The sequence below is a fragment of the Notamacropus eugenii genome, chromosome 1 (assembly GCF_028372415.1).
Source record: "Notamacropus eugenii isolate mMacEug1 chromosome 1, mMacEug1.pri_v2, whole genome shotgun sequence".
NCBI classification, from domain to species: Eukaryota; Metazoa; Chordata; class Mammalia; order Diprotodontia; family Macropodidae; genus Notamacropus; species Notamacropus eugenii.
Genome location: NC_092872.1, coordinates 713,182,958 through 713,206,632, shown reverse-complemented (window position 1 = coordinate 713,206,632; position 23,675 = coordinate 713,182,958). Strand labels below are relative to the sequence as shown.

General features: G+C 42.4%; 1 protein-coding gene across 3 annotated transcripts in view; it reads left to right on the top strand.

Moving 5' to 3' along the window:
• The first annotated feature begins 980 nt into the window (after positions 1–980).
• The window catches only part of ZNRF1 (zinc and ring finger 1), a 95,353-nt gene continuing 72,658 nt past the window's right edge, over positions 981–23,675 (top strand). For all 3 annotated transcript variants that reach the window (XM_072636544.1, XM_072636545.1, XM_072636543.1), the window contains exon 1: positions 981–1,535. In XM_072636544.1, the coding sequence (XP_072492645.1) occupies positions 1,109–1,535 (427 nt within the window). In that variant the 5' untranslated portion in view covers positions 981–1,108. The remainder of the gene's footprint in view (positions 1,536–23,675) is intronic.

Below are 23,675 nucleotides of genomic sequence, written 5' to 3'. Positions count from 1 at the left end.
ACTGCCAGCTTATATCTTCCTGTCCTCATCTCACCCATGAGAAGGGCTCATCGCAAGGAGGGATTATTTCATGTTCTTTGTACTTGTATCGGCACCCACAGAGTAGGGGCTTAACGCAGACTTGTTGGTCGGTGGATCCTTGATCTAGGTTGAAACTGATCAAAGAGTGCTCCCTCCCCCCTCTTCCGTTACTCTGAGATGAAAACGGAGCTTTTTTTTGACCCTTGCCTCGGAGGATGTAAAGGGGTATGCATATATGATCGTATCCACGGATCATCTGGAGGAAACCCTAGTGCCTGGGTGTTCTCGGCCCCTTGCGGCCCACATCCGGGCGGTGAAGACTCCAGCAACGTGCCCCTCATCCCAACTCCTCCTTCGCCAGGTGGGGTGAGCGTGGAACAAGCAGCCGGGAGCGGCGGCTTGGGGGAGGTCGGAGCTCAGGGCCTGGCGGCGGTAGCAGCCAAAGGGTTAAGCTCGGGGGGCGGGGCGGGGCGGGGCGGGGCCGGGGGGAGGAGGAGGCGGGCCGCCGGGGCCGCGCCTGCGCTCTGCCGCCCTCTATTGTCTCCACAGCAGTGAGGAGCACGGGAGAGCGAGGGGAGTCCAGACCGAGGGAGCCGGAGCGGGAGCTGCCGGCAGAACCCGGAGCGTCACCTGCAGCTGCCGCCGCCCTGACAAAGAGCGAGCCGCCCTCCCCTCCCCCGCCCCGCCCGGAGCCGGAGCCGAGGGGGCGCCCCAGCCGCCCGCCCGCCAGTCCGCCCCGGGCTCGGTCCATGGCCGCGGCGCCCCCGCGGCGGCGGCGGCGGCCCTGAGGAGGAGCCCGAGCTGCCGGGCCCCGCTTCTCGCCGCCGCCCCCGGTCCTCCGGAGCTCGGGGCGGGCGGGCGCGGGGCTGGAGAGCGCCTCGCCTCGGGGCCCGGGCGACATGCGCTTGCCTCGCCTTTAATCCTTAGTTCCTAATCCCCGCCTCCTCCGGGGCACCCCCGCCCCCCAGCTTGGCCCCGGCCTCCCTGTAAGCGCCCAGGACCCGCTCCGGCCGCGGGAGGTGGGGGAAGGGGCGCTCTCGCTTTCTCGGGGGAGCGAGCCCCCCTGCAGCCTGTGGCTCGGCCGGGGATGGGGGGCAAGCAGAGCACCGCGGGCCGCTCCCGGGGCCCCTTCCCGGGCGTCTCCACGGATGACAGCGCCGTGCCCCCGCCGGGGGGGGCCCCCCACTTCGGGCACTACCGCGCCGGCGGCGGGGCCATGGGGCTGCGCAGCCGCTCCGTCAGCTCGGTGGCCGGCATGGGCATGGACCCCACCACGGCCGGAGGGGTGCCCTTCGGCCTCTACAGCGCGGCAGCCGCCCGGGGGGCCGGCGATGCCGAGAGGGCGCCGGGCGGCGGAGGCTCCGGGGCCGACTCCACGTATGCCCACGGCAATGGTTACCAGGAGACAGGTGGTAGTCACCATAGAGACGGGATGCTGTACCTGGGCTCCAGAGCATCGCTGGCAGATGCGCTCCCTCTGCACATCGCACCCAGGTGGTTCAGCTCTCACAGCGGTGAGTTACGCCGGGCGCGGAGGCCTCTCGTTATGGCGATGGGGTGTGTGTCTGTGTCTGTGTGTGTGTGTGTATGTGTATGTATGTACACAGGAGCCTGGCCCATCCACTCACCTGCATGAACCTGGCAGCATCGACGGAGCCCCATGCTTGGTGGACGAATCTTCATAGGGCAGGTCTTGGAACTGCCTAATTCCGAGTCCGCTTCTCTGTTTAGAGGCTAAGGGGAATAGGAGGTAAACCTTGGACGAAAGGATTTTTGCTTTGGCCAAAGTGCAGCTATAAAAAATGCCCTGGGAGTTGAGCTATGCGTATAACCTGTTCACTTGTTGGATAGGCCTTCAACCCCAATTTCTTCTTGTTGGTAAAAATAATTAGAGGAAAGAGGTCTTCCCTTGTTTCCAGTAGGTCACCTTTAGTGCCTCCTTTCTGTCACTGCAGCATTGGTTGGGCCTATCTACTATAGTCAGAAAGATGAGCCCAGTTTGGTGTAATAACAGCCTCCTAGAATAGCTCTGTGTGTGTGTGTGTGTGTGTGTGTGTGTGTGTGTGTTTTGGGCAGGTGCATTTGAAATGGGGGTGTTCTGTCCGGGAGGCCATCCATTTTGACACCCTGCTGAAAGCCTTGGGCTCAGTTCAGTTTCCTTTAAGTATTTACTTAAAATGGAGATGAACTGCCCTGTAGCCTACATAGGTGTAAGCTCCAACCAAAGATTCTTTTAGAACAGGGGCTCTTAAGCTTGGGGTTTACAGACCCCTGAGAGACGGATGATGGGCACTGTGAACTTGAATGGGAAAAAATGCATCTTTATTTCATTACAATTAGTTTCCCTTCTAATCCTATGTATTTTATATATTTAAAAACCTTATTCTGTGAAGGGATCCATAGGCTTCACTGAACTGCCAAAGGGGTCCATGCCATTAAAAAAGGTTAACCCCCATTCTAGAGGTTTGGGGTGGGGGTGGGGGGGGGGTCTCTGCTTTGTTCACTCATGCTGCAGGAGGTTTGCTTGAGTCTTTTTCCCCTGTCCATAGATGCATGCTGGCTATGATTATTAGGAAGCTACATTCTTTTGTGTTTGGAAAAAACTATGTTAGATAAGATTATATTGTCTGTATATGTACTTAATGGAATAGGGAGGGAGAGTAAAAAAAGGTAGGGCTTTGAAAAGAGTCTCTATAAACCAATTTTGCTAACATGATGAAAGGTCAGTAAGAGCCAGAAGTGGGGTTTCCCAGGCTGCCAGCTGGCAGACTAACAAAGTCCTGGCTAGACTATAGGGAAAGAACAGGTCAGCCTCCTTACTCAGGATGAAACAGAAGGAAGACTTCTTGGAGTGGCTGTGGGGACCACCACTTGCTGGAGTATAGCTAGTAAGTCTCACTTGAATTGTACTCCAGTGGGGAGTTAAGTGTATTTGTAGATTATCTTGGACTCTTTATCCCCCTTTTATGGAGGTTTTTCTCCCCTGGTGTTCCAACTGTGGCTATTTGAAATGAGGGGAACCTTTTTTTTTTTTTTCTGAGACTAGAATGGATTTCCTTTTACTGTCCTTCCCCTCTAGAGTTTGAAAAGAAAACCTAGGAATTCCAGTTAGTTATATGGGAAAGTAGTGACTGAAGTTGGGAAACAATTGAAATTATTTGCTGAACTCTGCTAATATTTTTTTGTCCCCAGTTGTTGGAGAGAATATGATCTGCATTATATCCTTGAGTGAGATGCTTAGCATGAGAATCAGTGAAATGTACCCTGACTAGATTAGGCATCTTGAAGTGAAAGACTTCTATAGAACAGCCCCCAAACTAGCAATTCTACCTAAGTACCTGTGATCTATGTATATGGTCTAATGTTTTAATCTTTTTGAGAGGTTTAAAACATATTTTAGAAGGGATCTTTCTCCAGGGCCAGGTAGATTCTTTTCCCCACCCTTTCCTAACCTTTTTTTTTTCACTAAAAAGAAGTGCTTGTGTACTTCTACATATGCTTATCTGTCCTTCCTCATTATCTGCCACCTACCCTGTGCTACTACTAAGTTCCCTGCTGGAGATGAGAGCCAACAGTTGGATGCCAAACTAGCAGACTGTCTGTGAAACCTTAGAGATTGAGAAAACCTTTGACAATTGGAAGGTGTGACTTTTTCATTTAGTTGTTATGAAAACTCTGGGAGAATAATAGGGAGCCATTGGACCATAGGGATAACAGTGGAAAATCGCAACATATCAATCCTCTGTAGACTGATTCTTTTGTTAAATTAATTTTTCCAATAAAGTTCCTTTGAAATGAACTTTTTGTACCTTCATTTTTTTTTTTAGGTATTGGGTTTATTTATTTATTTACTTCCTTAGATATTAGTTTTCACCTTCTGGCATTCAGGAACTAGGATGCTATACCTCTCTTGCAAGAAGAGACATGCTTGTCTCTCTGGAATGAGGCCTGAGGTTTCTTTTTAACCCTTGCCTTAGAAAGGTGTAAAGCTTTATGTATAACTTTGGAATTCATAGAGGACTCAAGGACAGTTGCAGCCACTTAGTTACTGAAGGATAAGCCAAACAATTAGAAATCTACACCAACACAGATTTGCCAGTGTAGATTCATTGAAGTAGGCCTAGTTGTGGTAAGTTCTTTGAGGGATACTGAGAGAGTATGATAAAGTAGTATAATGAGTAAATTGTCTTTTTTTTTTTCCTTAGGAAGTTTCATGGCAGAGTTGGCCTCTTGATCAGTAGGCTCTGCTTTTATAGGAGGTAGAACTAAAAAGGACCTTTATAGACCATGATTTCCTGAAGGGTTGGTTCTGAAACTAGCTATTCAGAAAGTGCTACTCAGTAATATCCCTTGAGTTGCAGACACCGTCTTAACTATTGACCTTTTCTTTCTGACTAATACTTGATGCTATTGAAACAGCTCCTTGGACCATTCAGCTGGAGGCCTTGACTCTTGTGCACTAGCACTGGTTTTCTAAGAAAAATATGCGGATGTAGATAGGAGGAAAAGGCAGAACTCCCCTGGGTCTCAACATGTTGGTTGCATTTTCAGCGTGCCATTGTAGAATGACTGATCAATGAATGTTGCCATTCAAACATCGTTGTCACATCTCCTGTGCACACGTACATACCGAGAAAATCCAAGCTATTCTCTCCTCTTGCCAAGCCTTGAGTCACCTACTTTAAGTCTCCTTAAACTGTTAGAAGACTAACCTACAGATTTTATTTTCAAATTTGTTTGATTAGACAGAGCCCCTGAACTTACACTAATTGAGAATAAAAAGGTTTCATGTGTGCCTCACCAGAGGTGAAGAGATAACAAACTTTCAAATAGGTTTTTAATATTAATAATAATAATTAGTCTTTCTATAATGCTTTAAAGTTTGCAAAGTACTTTACAAATATTGTCTCATTTAATTCTCACAATAGCCCTGCAAGGTAGTTGCTGTTATTATCTCCACTTTACAGTTGAGGAAACTGAGGCAGAGGTTAAGTGACTCACTCAGGATCACACAGCTAGTAAATATCTGATGTGGGATATACATTCAGGTCCAGGCCCATCACTCTATCCATTGTGTCATCTAGCTGCCCTCAGATCTCAAAAGAGAAAAAATGAATCCCTTGACCAGAAAAGTTTTCATAAACTCCTTAAGGGGATAGAGTCAGGAACTGGACCTGCAATTTATTATTATGGAGTATTTACCTAGTGAGGAAACTCTATCAATGCAGGTCTACAACTTCTCTGTACCTTAGAGTTTTTAGAGAATTGCCTAGAACCCTGGGAGTAAATAAGTTGCCCAGGCAGGGTCACACAGGCAGGGTGTATCCAAGGCAATACTTGAACCCAGGACTTCTGGGCTCCAAGGACAGTGTTCCATTGTGCTATACTGCTTCTACAATTTATGGTTATAGGGAGGAGGTGTCATGGTGGCAGATTTCATACCCAGTTTTAAAATTCCTGTTCCTCACAGATGAAGAGTTAATTTCCTGAAGTAGAAGCAGTGAGACTCTCCCCATTACAGTCAGAACGGCGTTGTAAGAAATGAGGATTTATGTTAGCCAGATTATTAATGTGTTTGTTTTTGTGGAGTGTATACATTTTCAGATTAAACAAAGACTAGTCAGAAATATAGCATGACTAATATTCTGGACCAGGCCACTGTTTTAACTGAAGAGCTATATAATTATAATTTACTTAGGAGAAAGGATCAAGCTATGTATTAGAGGAAGAAAGGAAAGAAATAAGCATTTCTATAGTGTCTACTGTGGTGCTTTACAAATATTATCTCATGTGATCCTCACAATAACTCTGCAATGTAGGTGGGAGCTGTTCTTATCCCCATTATACAGATAAGGAAACTGGGGCAGACAGAACTGACTTGATCAGGGTCACACAGATAGGAAATGTTTGAGGTTAAATTCAGATCTTTCTGACTCCAGATCTACTGTACCACACAGCTGCCTTTGGCATATTATTTAAGGAACTTACATTGGAAATTGAAATTTTAGTGAATTCAATTCTGAATCTACATCTGAGTTGGGATGTTTCCATATTAGAAATATCTTCTCTCCCCGAGTCTTTTAATCTACTTTCTGGTGGTGACCCTTGGTGAAGTCTTTCTCCTGGTATAAGACGTTTTGGGCAGATGGTAGAAGCCTTGGACTTCGAAGGAGAGATCTGGGTTTGAATCCCACCTTTGTGTAATCATGAGGAAGTCTTCAGTTAACATTCTCATCTGTTTTATAAAATGAGGATAATAGCAGTTGAAGCCGTGGATATAAAACCCTAGATTATTCCTGCCAACACTTTGGATTTTATTGATGGGTTATTGGCCTTGTATACTTGGTGCCTTGAAGGAAGACTATAGAATAAGTAAGGCACAGTCTTCAGGTACCTGAGTAGAAGCAGAGTTTTTGAGTTTTTCCTATAAAGCTTTGCCATTGACCTGGCTGGAGGTGGTCTCAGTTATAAGGAGTTCTCCAGGGGACCTGGAATGGGGGAGGGAGGGAGTAACTTTCTGAGGGGTGAAGGTCATGAGAAGCTGTATGCAATAGTGGGAGCTGGCCTCAACTTGGCCTCAGAAGAACTGGACTTGGGCCCTGCTTCTGCCTTGGAGCTCTAGGATCTCTCAAGAATGCATATGCTAGCAATTCCTGCCTCCCAGGGTGTTGTGAAGAAATCTTGGAACACTTTACAAGGACCCTATAAAGCTCAGCTATTGTCAGGAACAGAGGTAGGCCTAGTATTGCCAGAGTAGCCATGTCAGGGGGAAAAATAGGTTCCCCCTCCTCACACAGAAGCCTCTCCTACAAAGGAGACTTATTCTTGGATCCTAATATCCAGCTTCCTGGCCATGAGCAGGACTTGGGATCTTGTCTGGATGAAATGATCAGGGAGAGATGGGATTTCTGGCGTTTCAGGTAGGAATGAATGATCCAAATACTAACTCAGAATTATCTGAAGCACCCATTTTCCCCTATTTCTGAATTAAACCAGAAAGGTCAGTTTACTTCTAGACTGACAAACCTTGAGTCTTCATCAAAGCTGAATGGTTGGTTGACTGTGGCCTGAAACCAAAGATTATCAGGATTCATTGAATCTCCATAGATAGATCTTCAGTTAGATGGGGACCTGACAGTTTGCCCCCTTGACCTTAGCCCAGCTGGTTAAGAGTGATAGACAGGACTTTGACAGGCCAGACTGAGGAATTTCCAGGGTTCTACCTGGAAGTTTTTGCAGCTTAGTGGATTTTCTAACTCTTGAAGAGGAAACACTGGATACTCTCCTAGGTTCATTTTGTGAAGTCTTATTAAATGGTCAGATTTTACCCATGTAGGGGCCAAACCAAAGACTATTGTTTGTTTTGGGTTGTTTCTGTTTTGAAAGGAAGAAAACAGACTAGTTTTCTCATCAAGCCAGCCCTAGACCAATATGTATCCTGGGAATTGATGTCACTGCGCAGAAGGTAACAATGAAAATGTCCCCTTGGCTTCTGTATTCATCTAAACCCTCCTGATCCATCTTCTGAGTCACAGCAGCCTCTCTGGCTGCCAGGGCTGCAGAAGGGCTCGCCATGTTACATCCTGCCTCATGTATCCTCAGCTATGTAGCTAGACAAGCCTACGTCCCAAATAGCTCTTGACTTTGAAACAGAATGCCTATCTGTTTTTTTTCAAATTTGAGCTAGCAATTGGAATAGGTTGATTGTTTTGTTGTTTTGTGTGGAATTTTTTGGAGGCCTCTTAAAAAACCATATCTATAGGAAAGGTGGTTAATATCTCAGTGTTGTTCCTTCCCACCAATCCCCAAAAGCCAATCTGAATATTATAATTTGTTGCTAAACAAAGTGATCTCTCTTCTGATTACCTCTGACTTGGGCAAACTTTGAAGGCCCTTGTCCACCTCCTTAATTTTACCATTTTGGAGAGCTTGGTTAGAAAACACTTAGTCCCAGTTGGGGAAACATTTGACCTTTTGCCTTCATTTGTCCTCTGAGGGTTTGTGGTTGTTATTTACTTTCTCTGTTTGTACCTTTGAGTCTTCTCTGAAAGTTGTAGCCAGCTTTGTTAAGTGACTTAGGTGCCCATGGTTCTGAGATCATATTGAAAAGTCAGTCTTTCTAGAGGCTGTTTGCATTTGTTCTCATGCTATTGACCCTAAGCCTTTCTTAAATGAGTTACACCGGGGCAGGTTCTCCAGACAGATCAGGCATACTAGAGTTGCCATATAACAATAGATAGTAAGTGTAATTGGCCTCAGCAGGCATATTGGGCACCCTGTCAACTGCCTGCTGGATCCCTCCTCTTCCTGACGAGGTAACCCAGAAGCCCACTGCACTCTGACCCTTTTTGGTGGAGGACCATCTCCCTATCACTTTCTAAGGCCTGGGAAGCATTCAGATTCCTACCAGAACCTAAGTGCCACTTGGCCTTTCCATCTGCCTTTATGTATTGTCTTCTGCAGTTGGGAATGTGAGTTTGCAGGCAGGGACTGTCTCACTTTCTGTTTTTGTATCCTCAGCTCTCAGCACAGTGCTTGGCACATTTAAGCATTGTTGATATGCTCATCTATTACTTTATTAGCACCACTTAAAGCTCTTAACGATGCTTCATAGATTTCTTATGGTGTCCTCTCTGTTTAGTAAGTACTTCTGAAGTCCCAAAGAGATGAGATGAGAACAGAAACCAAGTTCCTTGTCTTCAGCCAGCCCCAAAATGTATTATGACCAACTGCTTCTCTGATTCTTGGATGACCTTCCCCATTCGTTCCCATATCAAATAACCTGTGTCCCCTTGGGTATGTGCAAAACCTCCAAAGCATTTTTTTAGGACAAAAGAGAAAATATACATATTCACTCCAGCAATCAAGCATATATTTAGAGACCCTGAATCACAGAATGAGAAGGGACTTCCAAGACCATCTAGTCCAACTCACACCTCAACAATGACAATCCCCTCTAAAATGGACCCATCAAGATCCAGCCTTTACTTGAAGACCTTAATGAGGGAGAACCCATGACTTGCTAAAGCAGTCCCTGCCATTTTAAAATAACTCTTATTGTTGGGAAATTTTCTCTTACATTAAGCTTCAGTTTCCTTTTTGAAACTTGTGTCCTTTGCTTGCTGTTCTGTTCTTTGAGACAAACCAGAGCAAGTGTTCCAGTGACAGCCCTTCCCTTAGACAGCTGTCATGTGCCTCCTGAGTCTCCTGTTTTCTGAGCTAAACATCATGAGTTTTTTCAGCATCTACTTATATCATGAGCCCAAGGATCTTCCCTGTCGATGAAGGGTGCCTCCAACTCCAGCATCCTAAGATGCACTCGGAACTGAGTGCAGGCCCCCAAGTACAGCTTGACTAGGGCAGACAACAGGGATGCCCTACCTCTTTCATCCTGAATTCTGCACCTTCTTAAGGTAACCTCAGAGGCACTTAGCTTTGGAGCTACCAAAGTACACTGTTGACTTGAATGGAGTTTGTAATCACTAAACTTCTTCAGATGAAATGATCAAGCTACACCTCCCCCAGCTTCTGTTTTGGAGATTGATTTTTAGAATCCATAAGTAATCTTCATGGAAGACACTGTTTCCACAGTCACTCAGTCAGTAAACATTTACTAAGTTACTATTATGTGTCAAGGGCTGTGCTAAATGCCTGGGATATAAATACAAACCAGAAAGCAACCAACACCTCCTACCCTCAGAGCTTATGTCCTGGTGGGGAAAGACAACACATAGGAAGAAGCTGAAAAGGTACAGGGCAGGGGCAGTGGGGAAGAGCCTGTCATTGGAGGGTTGAGGGGGGAGATGATGGAGAAGTCCAGAGGAGTGCATGATGAAGAGATGGCTGGCGGGGGGAACCCTCCTTATGTGGAGGTTTTGGGGAAGGGCTCTCTACTCTTTCCTGCAGTCAGGGGCCCTAGTGGCATAGGCTTCTGTTGAGATGTGAATACCAAGACCGTTATGATCTTGCCCAATCACGAGGGTCCTGATGACATGAGAAGATATCCAAAGGAGTGCAACGGGGCGAGAAATGAAGAAGTTGGAGTTGTGAAATTGCCATGTAACACAACTGGATTTGTTAACTGGCCCTGGGTTCAAATTCCAGCTCTGTCACCACCTGTGTAGCCCTGGGCAAGTCATGTAACCTCTCTGGATCTCAGTTTCCTCATCTGAAAAATAAAGGGTTGGTTGAACTGATGTCCCTCCGAGCTCTAAATCTTTGATCATATGAGTTCTGGTTTGCTTCCTTTCTTTCTTTAGCAGATCTCATGGTTGTAGGCCTGCAGCTGAGGGCTCTACTTCCCCCACAGAAAAATAGAATTGCTAGATTTAGAACTGGAAGAAACTTTAAAAGTCATGTGGACTAAATTCATTTTACAGAGGAGGAAACTGAGACCCAAAGAAGTGTTACTTGTCTCAGGGTGGTCACATACATGTGGTGTGGCTTAATTTTAATAAGTTATCAATATCATAAATTATTTAGCACATTAAGTTCATGCTTTACCTTCTGGTAATTGGGTTTAGTGGGAAAGGCTTTGGGGTTGGCTGAAACTTGACAAAGTAAAACAACTCTAAGTAGTTGTCAGCTATCTTTTCTCTAGCCTTCCTCTGACTTAAAGTTGGAATGTTAAGCCCTGGTAGCTGTATGTATGAAAGGGAAGCTGCAAAAGCATGAGGATTGTTAGGTGAAGAACAAATGTGGCCTTCTGCTTCAGAAGGCAAAGTGAAAGGTCACAGAGACTCCCAGCTCTTTGTAGAAACCCTAGAAAATAGCTCCAGAGGACCCCAAAAAGACTAATGGGAAAGACAACCAAAAGAATCAGAAACAAGCACCACCAGCCCAGTCTAGAGGCCTCACGAGGCAAGCCAGCTCTGAGCACAGATCTAATACAGATAAACAGCTAGAGGCAGAGGGTTCCACAGTGTGATCTCCTGTGAATGAACCTGGAGTCAGGCAGACTGTACTCTGAGCAAGCCATCTGAAGCTCCAGTAATTAGGGGCCTGAAACCAGAACAGAACAGAAGCAGGTACATACAGAATTCATCTCCATAGTTCTGTGAGCAAGAAGACAGAACCTGGATGTACACTTGAAGCATGGGGAGCCAGTGCAGGAGACAGGGCCAACTCAATGCCTCGACATCGGTACCAAGCAGACTGCAGAAAACTAATGTGATCTCCAGCAATTCTGGAACCTGTAAGGGCCCAAGAGACAGACCAACTTTTAATTAGGGACTGTGCAAGATGTAGAAGAGTCTACCCAAGGCCAGTGTTTGCAATGGACCATAAGAGACTGAGGCCCAACACCAGCCACCATATTGAGACTGACAGTTGTAGCTTTTATTCAGACTATAGTGGGACCAAGACTAAATGAGGCCTACCCAAAATATCCAACAGGATCAGAGAGAACTCTGCTAAACATAAAATCACAGTCTAGTAACTGAGTCTGAAAACAGGAGTAAGTGAGGCAAAATATACCAAACAATGAAAAACTACTTTTAGTTAATACAAAATACAAAAGGTAAACCCAGGAGAGAGTAACCCCAAAACAGTTATTAGAATGATAAAAAGGAATATACTAATGTAGAAAGGGATGGAACTTCTGTTTCTTACAATTGAGGTACATGAGAAGTGTTCAAACATGGAGGAAGGGATGAAGAGAGCAAGCATTGGTGAACTTCACTCTTGTCAGAAATAGATGAAGAAAGATTAGCCATATATCAACTTCAGCATAGAAATATATCAGATTCAGCAGGGAAGCAGACAGGCATGGAGGTATGTGCGTAAGTGTGGGGGGAGGGAATAACTCTAAACACTCCATTATGCACAAGGGGAGGTTAAAGTAGAAAGAGAGAAAAGCAAAGAACTCGAATTTAAGAAAGTGAGCCCCCTCGATTGGGAAATAGCTATACCAACTGTAGTATGTAAATGGAATGTTGTTATGCCAGCTAGAAGAAGTGACAGAATGTGATTTCAGAAACTCTGAGGCAGTATGAACTGATGCAGAGTGAAGTAAGCAAAACCAAGAGGACCTTTTATACAAGGGAAACATTGCAAAGGAAACGACTTCAGAATGCCAAAAAAAAAAGAAAAAGAAAAGATGGCTTTTAAAACATTTTTTTTTTAATGCATAGGAGGGAACTGAAAGAAGCTCAGATAACCAGAGCAGTCCTGAAAGTGTGTAAATTTCAGACTTGTTTTTAAGCAGACTATAAAAATGGAGAATTCACAGTGTTGAATGCAATCTTCCTTTTGTGTATGTTTTCTGTGTATATGAAAATGCTCATTTTTAGTTTTAGGTTTAGAATAAAAAATCAAATTAAAAAAATACCCCAGAAGATAGAAAACCTTACCCAACTAGTGGTCCCCCCTAAAAAACAGAAAGGGCCAAAGAGTGAACCCATGAGACAAGGAATATTAGAGCAAAGTCACAAGATTGAAAGTATCAATTATCAAAAACAAGAGACTTGGATAACAGGGCTAAGAGAGATAATTTAAGCATCATCAGACTCCTTGAAAACTATGACCAAAGGAAAAACTGAAAAACATTTCAAGAGATCCCCAAGGAAAACTGGCCAGCTGTATTAGAACCAGAGGGCAAGATGAAGACAGAAGCCATCAGTTAACTCTTGAAGGGAATAATGTGCTCAGATACTCTCCACTTTCTCAGTCTTTATGTCAGCAGAAAGAAATCAGGACTGACTTCAGAAAGTCATGTCATTTTAAAATGCTCTGGCTTGCTTTTTTCCGATTCTGTGAAAGAATTGTGTGATATCCATCCTCATTTCAACCTGTGGAAGATACCACAAAAGTTTTTTTTTTTTTTAATATACTTGTCATGTATAAAAGAGCTGTTAAAAAGCTATCTGGCATAGTACTCAAGGACACATTGCTTTGTGGTTCCTGTTTCCCTGAATTGTAGGCAAAGGGATTGAGACCCTTAAGTGGGCGATCTGCTTTCAATTTGGATGGAGTCAAGCCTCATCTTCCTGTCTTGTGTTCTACAATATTTCAAAACAGGGCAGCTCTTGCTGTATAAACTCATATGATCAAGTGTTCACTCAAAATTAAAACACTTTTATTTTCCTTTCAAACTTGCCTGAATAAGGGGTGTTGAAACTAATAATTCTGTGGATACTCTGAAGAGATTTTTAATAAGGGAAAAGATCTTGACTGTTTACCAGAATTTGGAACTTTGTCCCAAGTTAAAAGTGATGGGTCTGTAAGTAGCTTATATTTGGGAACAGCTTTTTGCAGCATTGTGTACGGGGACAAGGAAGGAAATCTGATTTTCCAGTGCACAGAAATGTTTCCGGTGTTGTAATTTGATCTCCCATGTATTCTAACAGCAAACTTTTCTTAGTGCCTCACTAACTGCTTTAGAGCTTCTGATGGGTTGAGATGCAGAAACGGTTGTGTTTTCTTTTAGTTCCCCTTTACAAGGGAGGTTTCCTAGTCATACTTCTAGTACTTTCAGTCTTTAAAACTTCAAAATAGTCTTTTTTTTCTCTCTTTGTAGCACACTGGAGTGGCACTTACCTGTCCATTTGGGGTTGAAGGGAGGAATAAGGCCAGAAAGTCAAATACTTGTTTCATCATTATGCCAGAAGTAATTTTTACAGCTAGAATACAACACTTTTTTCATTTTTAATTTGACCTGACCTTTTGTTCCATGGCCTCACTTTTATGTTCCTTTGCCCTAGAATAAAGTTTTCATGAATTGATTGCTTCCCTGAATACTGTAGTGACACCACAGGTTCCAGTGGTGGTTACCCTTGCTGTTCATTGAGCACAATCCCATTTGCTCCCTTGCTGATTGAATTCAGGACTTGGTGTCAGCATAGAAAGCCCCAGAGTTCTAGCATGACACAGCATTTGGTTATGCTTCGCTGCTCTCTATGCCTCCATCACCAGAGAAGGCTCTTCCCTCCACCCCCAACCTCACACTCAGATTCCACCCTCAACAACAAAACATTCCCCTGGTGATGTTGCTTCTGGGAGAGGGGGAGGCTGATTTGGCACTTGCCTGGTATAGCAGAAAAATGGATTTTTCTGTAGAGGTATCCAAAAGTTTTCCATAGTTAATTTGGCCTTATTTCTCTGCCCGTTTCCCCAAGTGCTTATAGTTCTTCTGCTTCAGAGGTGAGTTCTCATAACTTACCCAAGTTCTTAGAAGACTTCATTTGTACTACCTTATTTTGGTGACAGAAGGAGGAATGGTAGTGTGAAGAACCAAATTAATATCCTTTAATTTGTCAGATCTTGTGCCAAATTCATCCATTGTAAGATAGTTACCAAATAAACAAATTTGAAGACAGAAATAATTCTTTTTGAAGTAAATTTTCCTCTAAACTCATTTCAGCTTGTTCCTCTGTCTTAGCATTTATCACATGCATTAATTTGTATATACTTACATTGCTTACCAGGTTGAAAGATCTAGGGGACTCTGTCTTAGAAACTGTAGCTTAACAGCTTACAAATACTTACATAATATGTGTTTATTGTATTGAATGACAGCATTACTGTTTAAGAGTTTAACGCACTTTTAAGAAAAGTGTAATTATCCTTTTGACTCATCTATGACAGGCGATAGAAATTTGCAGATAGAGCACTTGAGCGCAGGCAGTAGGTAACCAGTGAACCCAAGTAAGAACTTATCTCCTGTTCTCTCTTCTGTTTTAATAAACTAATCTCACAGAGTTGGTATGTGAGTGTAATGGGTTTTACGTTTTTACTTGTACACCTTAGGGATAGATTGGTTTCTCTGGCATGAAATTCCCAGTGTCTTTACACTAGGGTAGAAGAATATATGTCTTGGGAGTTCATTGATTATGGTTACAGAGGAATGGTGACTGTGGTCTGACTCTGCAAAGGGGGTCTTGATTTCCTCAAAGCTTTGGTAGAAATTACATTTCTAACCCAAGGGATTTTGAAATAACTTTGGAGGTCTGTGGATAAATCAAGAATTAGGAAGTGGCCAGAGATTGGTGGATTATGTTCATGATAGGGCCTTCAGTTGTTAAGAGAAAGTCATTTATGGAAGACTTCAAAAAGTCATTAGCCGCCCTGCTTAGTTTCTCATCTACAAAATGAGGGGGTTGGATTAAATGAACTGTAAGTTTTTTTCTGGCTCAGAAATATTATATAAAACCATCTTGGTCTTCTCATTCTACTGTGAAGCAAAGTACTATGAACAGAGGGAGGCAGGAAGCCCACCATTTTTTTTGTTCTGATAGTCACAGAGGAGGAGTGTTCCTTCCTAAGGAAACCTTTCAGAATTGCACCCTGTGGGGACTCACAGCTGTGGCAAGGATCTGTTGCCATAGCAACAGTAGCCTTAAGTCTTTCTCCATACCCTGGATGTGCTGAGATGCCATGTTAAACTTTCAGTGCTTTACATTTTTGGGGGAGACAGACTTTTCTTCTTCCTCCTGGGATTACTACCATTTCCCTTCTGCATTATTCTTATGGTGAATGGAGAATTTGCTAATGCTTCAGGACATGGGATAATACAGCCCAGCTATCTTTGACAAATACTAGGCCCCTTAAGAGTTAAAAGCAAGTTAGGAAAGACAAACAAAATCCCAAGAGGAAAGGCCCAGTTGTGGGCCATGCATATATACTCAGGAGTCAGCAGGAAAGAAAGTTGGACAAAACCAACCGTACTTGGCCCATTTTTGATCTAGTCTAATGGAATGGAGAAAACTGTCCTTAGACTCCCTTCCTGCTATTGGTTAAGTAATCTTCAGTGAGTGTGGTGGGGTTATGGAAATTTAAGGAAATTATCCTATTGGGTTTGATTGCTTTGCGTGGCTTTGGCCAAATTGAACATGGAGAATTGAATGACTGTATTTTGCATATGTATATTTCCTACTTTTGAAAGTAATTTGATCCCCAATTGATAAATGGTCAAAGGATATGAACAGGCAATTTTCAGAAGAAGAAATTAAAGATATCTATAATCATATGAAAAAATGCTCTAAATCACTATTGATTAGAGAGATGCAAATCAAAACAACTCTGAGGTACCACATCACACCTATAAGATTGGCAAACATGACAGAACAAGAAAATGATAAATGCTGGAGAGGATGTGGGAGAGTTGGAACACTAATTCATTGTTGGTGGAGCTGCGAGCGCATCCAACGATTCTGGAGAGCAATTTGGAACTATGCCCAAAGGGCTGCAAAAATGTGCATACCCTTTGACCCAGCAATATTGCTACTAGGACTGTATCCCCAAGAGATCATAAAAATGGGAAAGGGTCCCACATGTACAAAAATATTTATAGCAGCACTCTTTGTAGTTGCCAAAAACTGGAAGTCAAGGGGATGTCCATCAATTGGGGAATGGCTGAATAAATTATGGTATATGAATGTAATGGAGTACTATTATGCCATAAGAAATGATGAACAAGAAGACTTCAGAGAGGCCTGGAAGGACTTATATGACCTGATGCTGAGTGAAAGGAGCAGAACCAGGAGAACTTTGTGCACAGCAACGACCACAGTGTGTGAGAGTTTTTTCTGGTAGACTTGGAATTTCGTAATAATGCAAGAACTTCTCAAAAAAAAAAAAAATCCCAATGGTGGTTTTCTAAGGCAAAATGCCTTCCACACTCAGAGAAAGAAATATGGAAATCATTCACAAAATGTAGCAGATCATGTTTGTGTATGTGTATGTTTTTGTGTATCATGTTTTGATTTGTTATATGATTTCTTCCATTTATTTTAGTCCGACTACATAGCATGACTATAGTGAAAATATACTCAATAGGAAAGTATATGTAGAACCTATACAGAATTGTATGCAGTCGTGGGGAGGGAGGGGGGTAGTGGGGGGGTAGGTGTGGGGGGGATAAAATCTCAATTGTATGGCAGTGATTGTTAAACATTAAAAAATAAAAAAATAAAAAAAATAAAAAGTGAGTTTAAAAAAAAAAAAAGAAAGTAATTTGAGAGGCACCTTGCTAGGTAGAGAGCCAGCCCCTAATACATGAAGATCTGGGTTCAAGTCCCACCTCAGACACATACTGGCTATGGAATTCTGATCTTTCTGTGCCCCTGACAGCTTTTATGACCAAGTAGCAGAATAGCTGTCAGTCTTCATTCCTCTCCAGGAATTCCCTATACTTAAGATGCCACAGGTACAAGAATTTCTCTCCCTTTCCCCCTACAATAAATAAATAAAAGTTCATGGTCTAATTTGATCTTGAGAACCCTGTGAGGATGTCACAGGACAAGATTTCCTGTCCTCATTTCACATGAGGAAACTGAGATCCACAGAGCCCAGCAAGCAGCTTGCCAAGCTCATATAGCAGTTTCCTAAAGAACACAGCTTGAGGAAGAAAAGAAAGGGGGTACCCCCCTTTAATTCTACATCTAGCACTGCAGTAATTAAGAGTGACTAGATTAGACAAAGGCCAAAGAGAAAATGAAGTGTGAAAGCTTGTGTTGGGGTTGGCATCAGCCTCCAAGCCTGTTCTTTGGAGAAGTGGCATTGTTGATGCTTATACAGTATTCAGCTTGCTTGTTGATGTCTGAGGATGAAAACTCATCGTGTTAGTTAGATAAGACACATGGAAAAGGGATGGGAATACTTTAAGGGAAGGATGATAATAATGTGGTAGAGAAGCAGGGCTAGTGTTTTCTGCAATGGTTAATGCATTTTGGGTGGCCATAGAATTTGGAGGTGGAAAGGGACCTTCGAGAGCATCCAGTCCAGTTCTGTCATTTGACACATGAGAAAAATCACACACTCACACACACACACACCCCCAAAGTGGTGTAATAATTTCCTCAAGGTCACAGAGATAGTAAGTTGTATAGCAGATTTGGGCCAAGATTATAGGATCATAGATTTGGCCATCTAGTCCAAACCCTGCCCCTTTTTATTTCACAAATGAGAAATTACTGCCTGACAAGGTTATGACTTCTTCAGAGTTGCAAAGCTGGTGATTAACAGAGCCACAATTTGAACCAAAGTCCTCTGACTCTGAATCCAATACTCTTTCTCTTGTTCCACACTGCCTGGTTGGTCCTCTACCATCAAGGCCAGTATTCTTTCTCCTGTGCCACTCTACCTCCATATTGGTAAAGGGGCTTGGGACTGACTTTCCTCTAAAAATGAATGTTAACTAGGAGAGTGACTTGTCCACAGGGTTTTTGGGGGTGGTGCATTGTAGAGAGGGCAGGGGCTGTTTGATTTTTGTCTCTGTGTCCCTAACGAGAGGTTGTGCTTCTCCCTATCACTTCTGGTGACTTTTTATTTTTTCCACTCTTCTTTCCTATGCTTGTTGAGGTGAGATCCTGAGGAAATCATTTATAGAAGATTCTCCTCTGAGTGATTTGTGTGACTCTAGCTAAATTGAAATTTATCCTTCCACTTCTTTGCTAGACAGATCATTATCTCTTGTTAGGTCAAGGCACCATAAACCGAATTGATCATTGCCACAAGTTGTTTAAGGCTGTCAGTGGGGGAATGGAGTTGCCTGCCCAACTAGGAAAGACCCAGCGCAGGAGCAACTTACCCGATGAGGGCAAGTGAATTACAGAACACCTAGAGGGTAGACTGGATTTTCACCATCCATTCAGCGTGAAATTCATAGCTTTAGACTGGTGCCAAATGCAGTGGGCACTCAGTAAATCTCGGATGAGAGGGAATGAGCTTTAAATAAAACTTCTTGTTCCTCTCTCACTCCTTCCATTTGGAAAGAGGACACAGCTAACTTGTTCCTGAGCCTGGCGACTCCTCCCAAGCCTCTTTCTGCAAAGGGTCTATTTCTGTCTATGGCTAGTGAAGGAAAGAGTTTTTAAAATGTGCCTTCAGTTTCCAAGTTATTCAACTGAATTTAGAACCTCTGAAAGAAAATGGCTGTGCTGCAAAGACGTGTACACTTGAGGCCAGGTTTCTAAATGGCAGCTATTCATGTCTTTTGGCTCAAAGAAATGCTCTCACTTGCTAAGGGTTCTGCAAAACAGAAACGATCAAGCAAAGAGCACACTTGTGGAAACATGGGAGAAACCCGTGCATCTGCTCAGCATTGTCTGTGGCTGTTTGACCATGGTTCAGGTTATCTGCCACACAGGAATCTCATCATGGAGACCCAAAGTATGAATAATTGTTGGATTCTGGATATGAAAATCTGTCCCTCTTCATTTATCCTTCCTCTCCCTTCTTCTTGTTACTTGTAATAAGTTACCTATAATATAAAATATCTTTTTTGAGCTTTAAGCCAGTTCTAGCCTTCTCCCAGACCGTAGGCAGAGTAAGTACACTGTACACAGAAAATGTTTAAGAAAAACTCGGGCAAAGAAAACTCTCAAGTAAGATATGAACCTTTAATTTACACATATTAATTTGTTAATTTAAAATATCACTGTTGGTTGAAATCTCTCTGATATTAGCTACTGTAGGTCTGCATGTACAAGAAGCAAAGGTATTGACCCCATCCCTAGAAATAGGATTTGGAAAGTGAAGTTGCCTGTATAGTATTTTGGTTCAGGAGTTCTTAACCTGGAGTCTGTAAACTTGTGTTTTTAATAACTGTATTTTAATATTATTGGTTTCCTTTGTAATCTTATGTGTACTTATTTTATATATTTTAGAAACGTGATTCTGAGAAGGGGTCCATAGTCTATGCCAGAGAAGAGTCTAGGAAGCAGGAGAGATTAAGAACTCCAGATTACTTCTGCCAAGAAGCTTAAAGCACTACATATTTCCTCTCTCTGCCCATTGCCTTTGGCAGTCAGGAAATTTCTGATAGATCGTTTTGTTATAGATAGGAGACTGAGGATAGGGACTTGTCCTCAAATCTCATAATAATTTGAACCCCAACCAGAAACACTATATAGTCCTACATTGGTTTATTGAAGCCCTGAAACTTTACTTAGACTTTGGTGTCTGATCCTTTCTGTGTACAGTCTTTTTGTTGGTCACTGTCTCTTTTGAAAAAATAAATGCTAAAAGGAATGACAAATACTGTAGTATTTAATTTTGTAAAAGTATGAGCCTGCATCTCTCATTTGGATTGCCATCAATGGTGAGTTTCAAAAATTAAATTGTGTGAATCATTTCCTCTTCTATTGTCCTTCATAGAATTCACAAAGCCTTGTCATTCTCAATGAGCTTATAAAATGGCAGAGAAAAAGCATGAATTTTCCTTTCTGTGCCAGAGAAAAGCTGCAACTCTTACACTGCATTTTGCTTCTGGCCAAATCTAGAAGGGTGCTTGTGGTAAAGTTTATGAAAGAAGAGGAATTACCTAGCTCAGGGGTGGGGAACCTGCGGCCTGGAGGCCACATGTGGCCTACTAGGTCCTTGAGTGCAGCCTTTTGACTGAGTCTGTAATAAACAGAACAAATCCCCTTAAATAAATAAAAAGGATTTGTTCTATAAAACTTGGACCAAGGACCTAGAAGGCCACATGTAGCCTCCAGGCCGCAGGTTCCCCATCCCCGACCTAGATGAATATGACTTTAATGAAAATTTTATATATTTCATATTCACACCTCCCATACATGCATATATATGTATATCTATACACATTTATACATACATATATATATACACACACATGCACTCATCAACTTTTATCTCATAATCTTTAAATGCTTTACTGATAATAACAGCTAACATTTATAAATCACTTTAAGGTTTTCAAAGTACTTGACAAATAACTATCTCATTTGGTCCTCACAATTGTGGGAGGGAGATATAATTATTATCCCCATTTTACAGATGAGGACTCTAAGGTACACAGAGATTGTGACTTACCGAGGGTCACACAGCTAGTAAGTGTCTGGGGCCAAATTTGAAGTCAAATTTTCCTTCTTCCAGGACAAATTCTATGCACTGTGTCACCTAGCTGCCTACTGACTGATTTAGATCCCCATGATAGGGTTGTCAGGAGTGTCTGAGCTGAGAGAGTGTATATGTGGGAAGGGAGGTGTTAATAATAATAATTCCCAAATTTCGTAGATGAAATAGCAGATTTTAAATGACTTTGGACAAGTCACAGAAAGTCAGCAGTTGTGGGAGGAAAGAGTAGCTCGATGAATTGAAGCCAGGCAGTGTGGACTGATAGGTTGCTAAGCCCTGGCATTTTGTTGGGATCAGTTTGAAGACTAGGAGAGCTTTGGCAAGAGGCCTGGAAGAATCTGCTACAACCATCTTATTCTGTGATAGTAGAAAAGTATAAGGCAGAGGAGGCTAAAAATCATGGTTGTTGACCATCTCTATCTTAAATTAACTGTTGGCCTTCTAAGTGTGAGATCTTTAACAGCTACCTAGTTGACGTATTGTTGGAGTAGCTAAACTATGTTAATATTGATAGTCTCTACAAATGAAACTAGAAGATAAGAGGAATTAAATGGCAGGCTGACTCACATCACAGCCTCTTCTTAGAGACTGACATTGTTAGGTTTCATCATGTGTCCAAAGGCAACAGGAGGAATCATCCCTAGAACATATGGTCATTTCGACTTGCAGTGCTGTGTAGTTATAATTTAAAATGCTATGAAGATCACTGAATCTTACGTACCAATATCTGTTGCAAAGGAAGAAGAAGAGAAATTTCTATTAGATTAGCTCTGTTATCACCTGCTTAGGTGCCCTCTCCAAAAACAATGCTCCAGAGACAAGGGCCTTTTCTCAAACCTCATCTTTACTCTCTGTATTTTCTTGACACAGCTCTCTCCTTCTCTTCCTACTGCCTGACCAGATCTTCAATATGTGTTGTTTCCCCCGTTAGAATGGGAGCTGCTTGAGAGCTAGAACTGTCTTACAATTCTATTTGTATCTCTCCTGCTTAGAATAGTACTTTTCACATCAAGTGCTTAATAAAGAGGGTTTTTTTATTCATTCATTTATTCTGGTTATTCATTTATCCTTTGCTGGATCTTCATTTACGTCAAACACACCCACTAACTATGGGTATTCTCTAAGGCACTGGTCTGGGACCTCTTTTTGTTCTACCTGGCTTTCTTATCAACTTCCAAGGTTTCAGTTATTATCTCCATGCAGATGACTCCCAGATCTACATACCCTTCTCTAGTCTTCCTGAGCTCCAATTACCAAGCAGCTACATGCATCTCTAACTCAACATGTCCACAGGAATTCTCCTCCGCCAACAGCACTTCCCTCTTCTAAACTATTTCTGTTGAGAGACCACCACCATCCTATTCTTCCAATCACCCAGGCTCTTCATGTCATCCTCAGCTCCTCCCCCCCTTCATATCTAATCTGTTAATAAATTTTATATCTCCCTCCACAATTCAGGCCTTCGTCACTTCTCAGCTAGACTATTGTTCAGTCATCTTTTTAAAAACTTTATTTTTACTCTGAATCCAGTAAACACCAAATAGAAAGTTAATTTCCCCATACATGTGGAAGCCATTTCATCTTTTTCTAGAAATGTTAAAACATTTCTCTAGGGTAAAAACTTGTCAGACTGTCTCAGGTATGTTTGATCAAGACCAAAAAAAAGGCCTTTTTAAAAGAAGTGGATTAGGAGTAGAAAACCAACTTGAACAAAGGATCCCTTCTATATTCTTTTAAATCTTTGCCTTCTCACCCCCTGAAGTGATTGGGTTCTGTCTATCTCACTTTGGGGTAGAGTCTTCTCCATTCAGAAAGGATTAAGACATTGATTAGAAGAAAGAGGTCTTTTGGATGCTCCTGGAGAACACTTGAATGAGGGAGTTGTCCTGAAAGAAACTGAATAGTTATTAAGTGACTGTTGTCCTGTGTCAGCTCAAAACTATTTTCACATTGTGACATTTTCCATGTTCAAGGTAACCTATAAATGTTACCTCCAATCATCTTGAGGTAAAGACACCTATAAGGGTATTGAGGGGGACTGTGCTAATTGGGATTTTTTTCTAAGGTAGAAATGGCTTGGATTTAAACTAATATTAAATTAATAAAGATTGTTACTATCAAATTTGTGCCTGAAATGCAGAGTACATTTTTTCTTTGCTATGTAGAGCAGAAAAAAGGGATTGTAATAAGAGACTATAACTCTGTTATTAAGACTCAGCTCAAAAGCCATTTTCTGTAGTAAGCCATTCTTAGAGCCGCTTACAATTCCTTCTCTCTGAGATGATTTTGTATGTACAAGGTTACTTGCACGTTGTCTCCTTCACTACAAGGGGAGCTCCTCGAGCACAGATACTATTTTTTTACCCTTATTTGTATCACCAGCCATCTCTAGTGCCTGAAATATAATTTGTGTGTGTGTGTGTGAGTGTGAGATCTGTGATTATTAGTACTATTGTTGTGAGGTCACCAAATAGTAGGTACACAATGACTGAGACATTAGAGATATCAACAGAAATAGATGTTGAGGAAGGGGCAGGGTTTGGTGGGGAAATTCAGTTTTGAACACATGAAGTGTACGGTATCAATGTGATCTGACCAAATGTAGGACTAGTGAGTTGAGGAGAGATTGGAGATATAAATAGAGTTTGGGGGAACAGCCAGTCAACAAGCATTTATTAAGGGCTTACTAAATTCCTTAAAGGCAGCTGAAAGACTTGAAGTGACTTGCTCAAGGTTATAAAGCTAGGAAGTATCTGAAGTAAGATTTGAACTCAGGTCTTCCTAAATCTTAACTCTCCATGGTGGCATATGGCTACTCTCTCACAAAATATATTGGA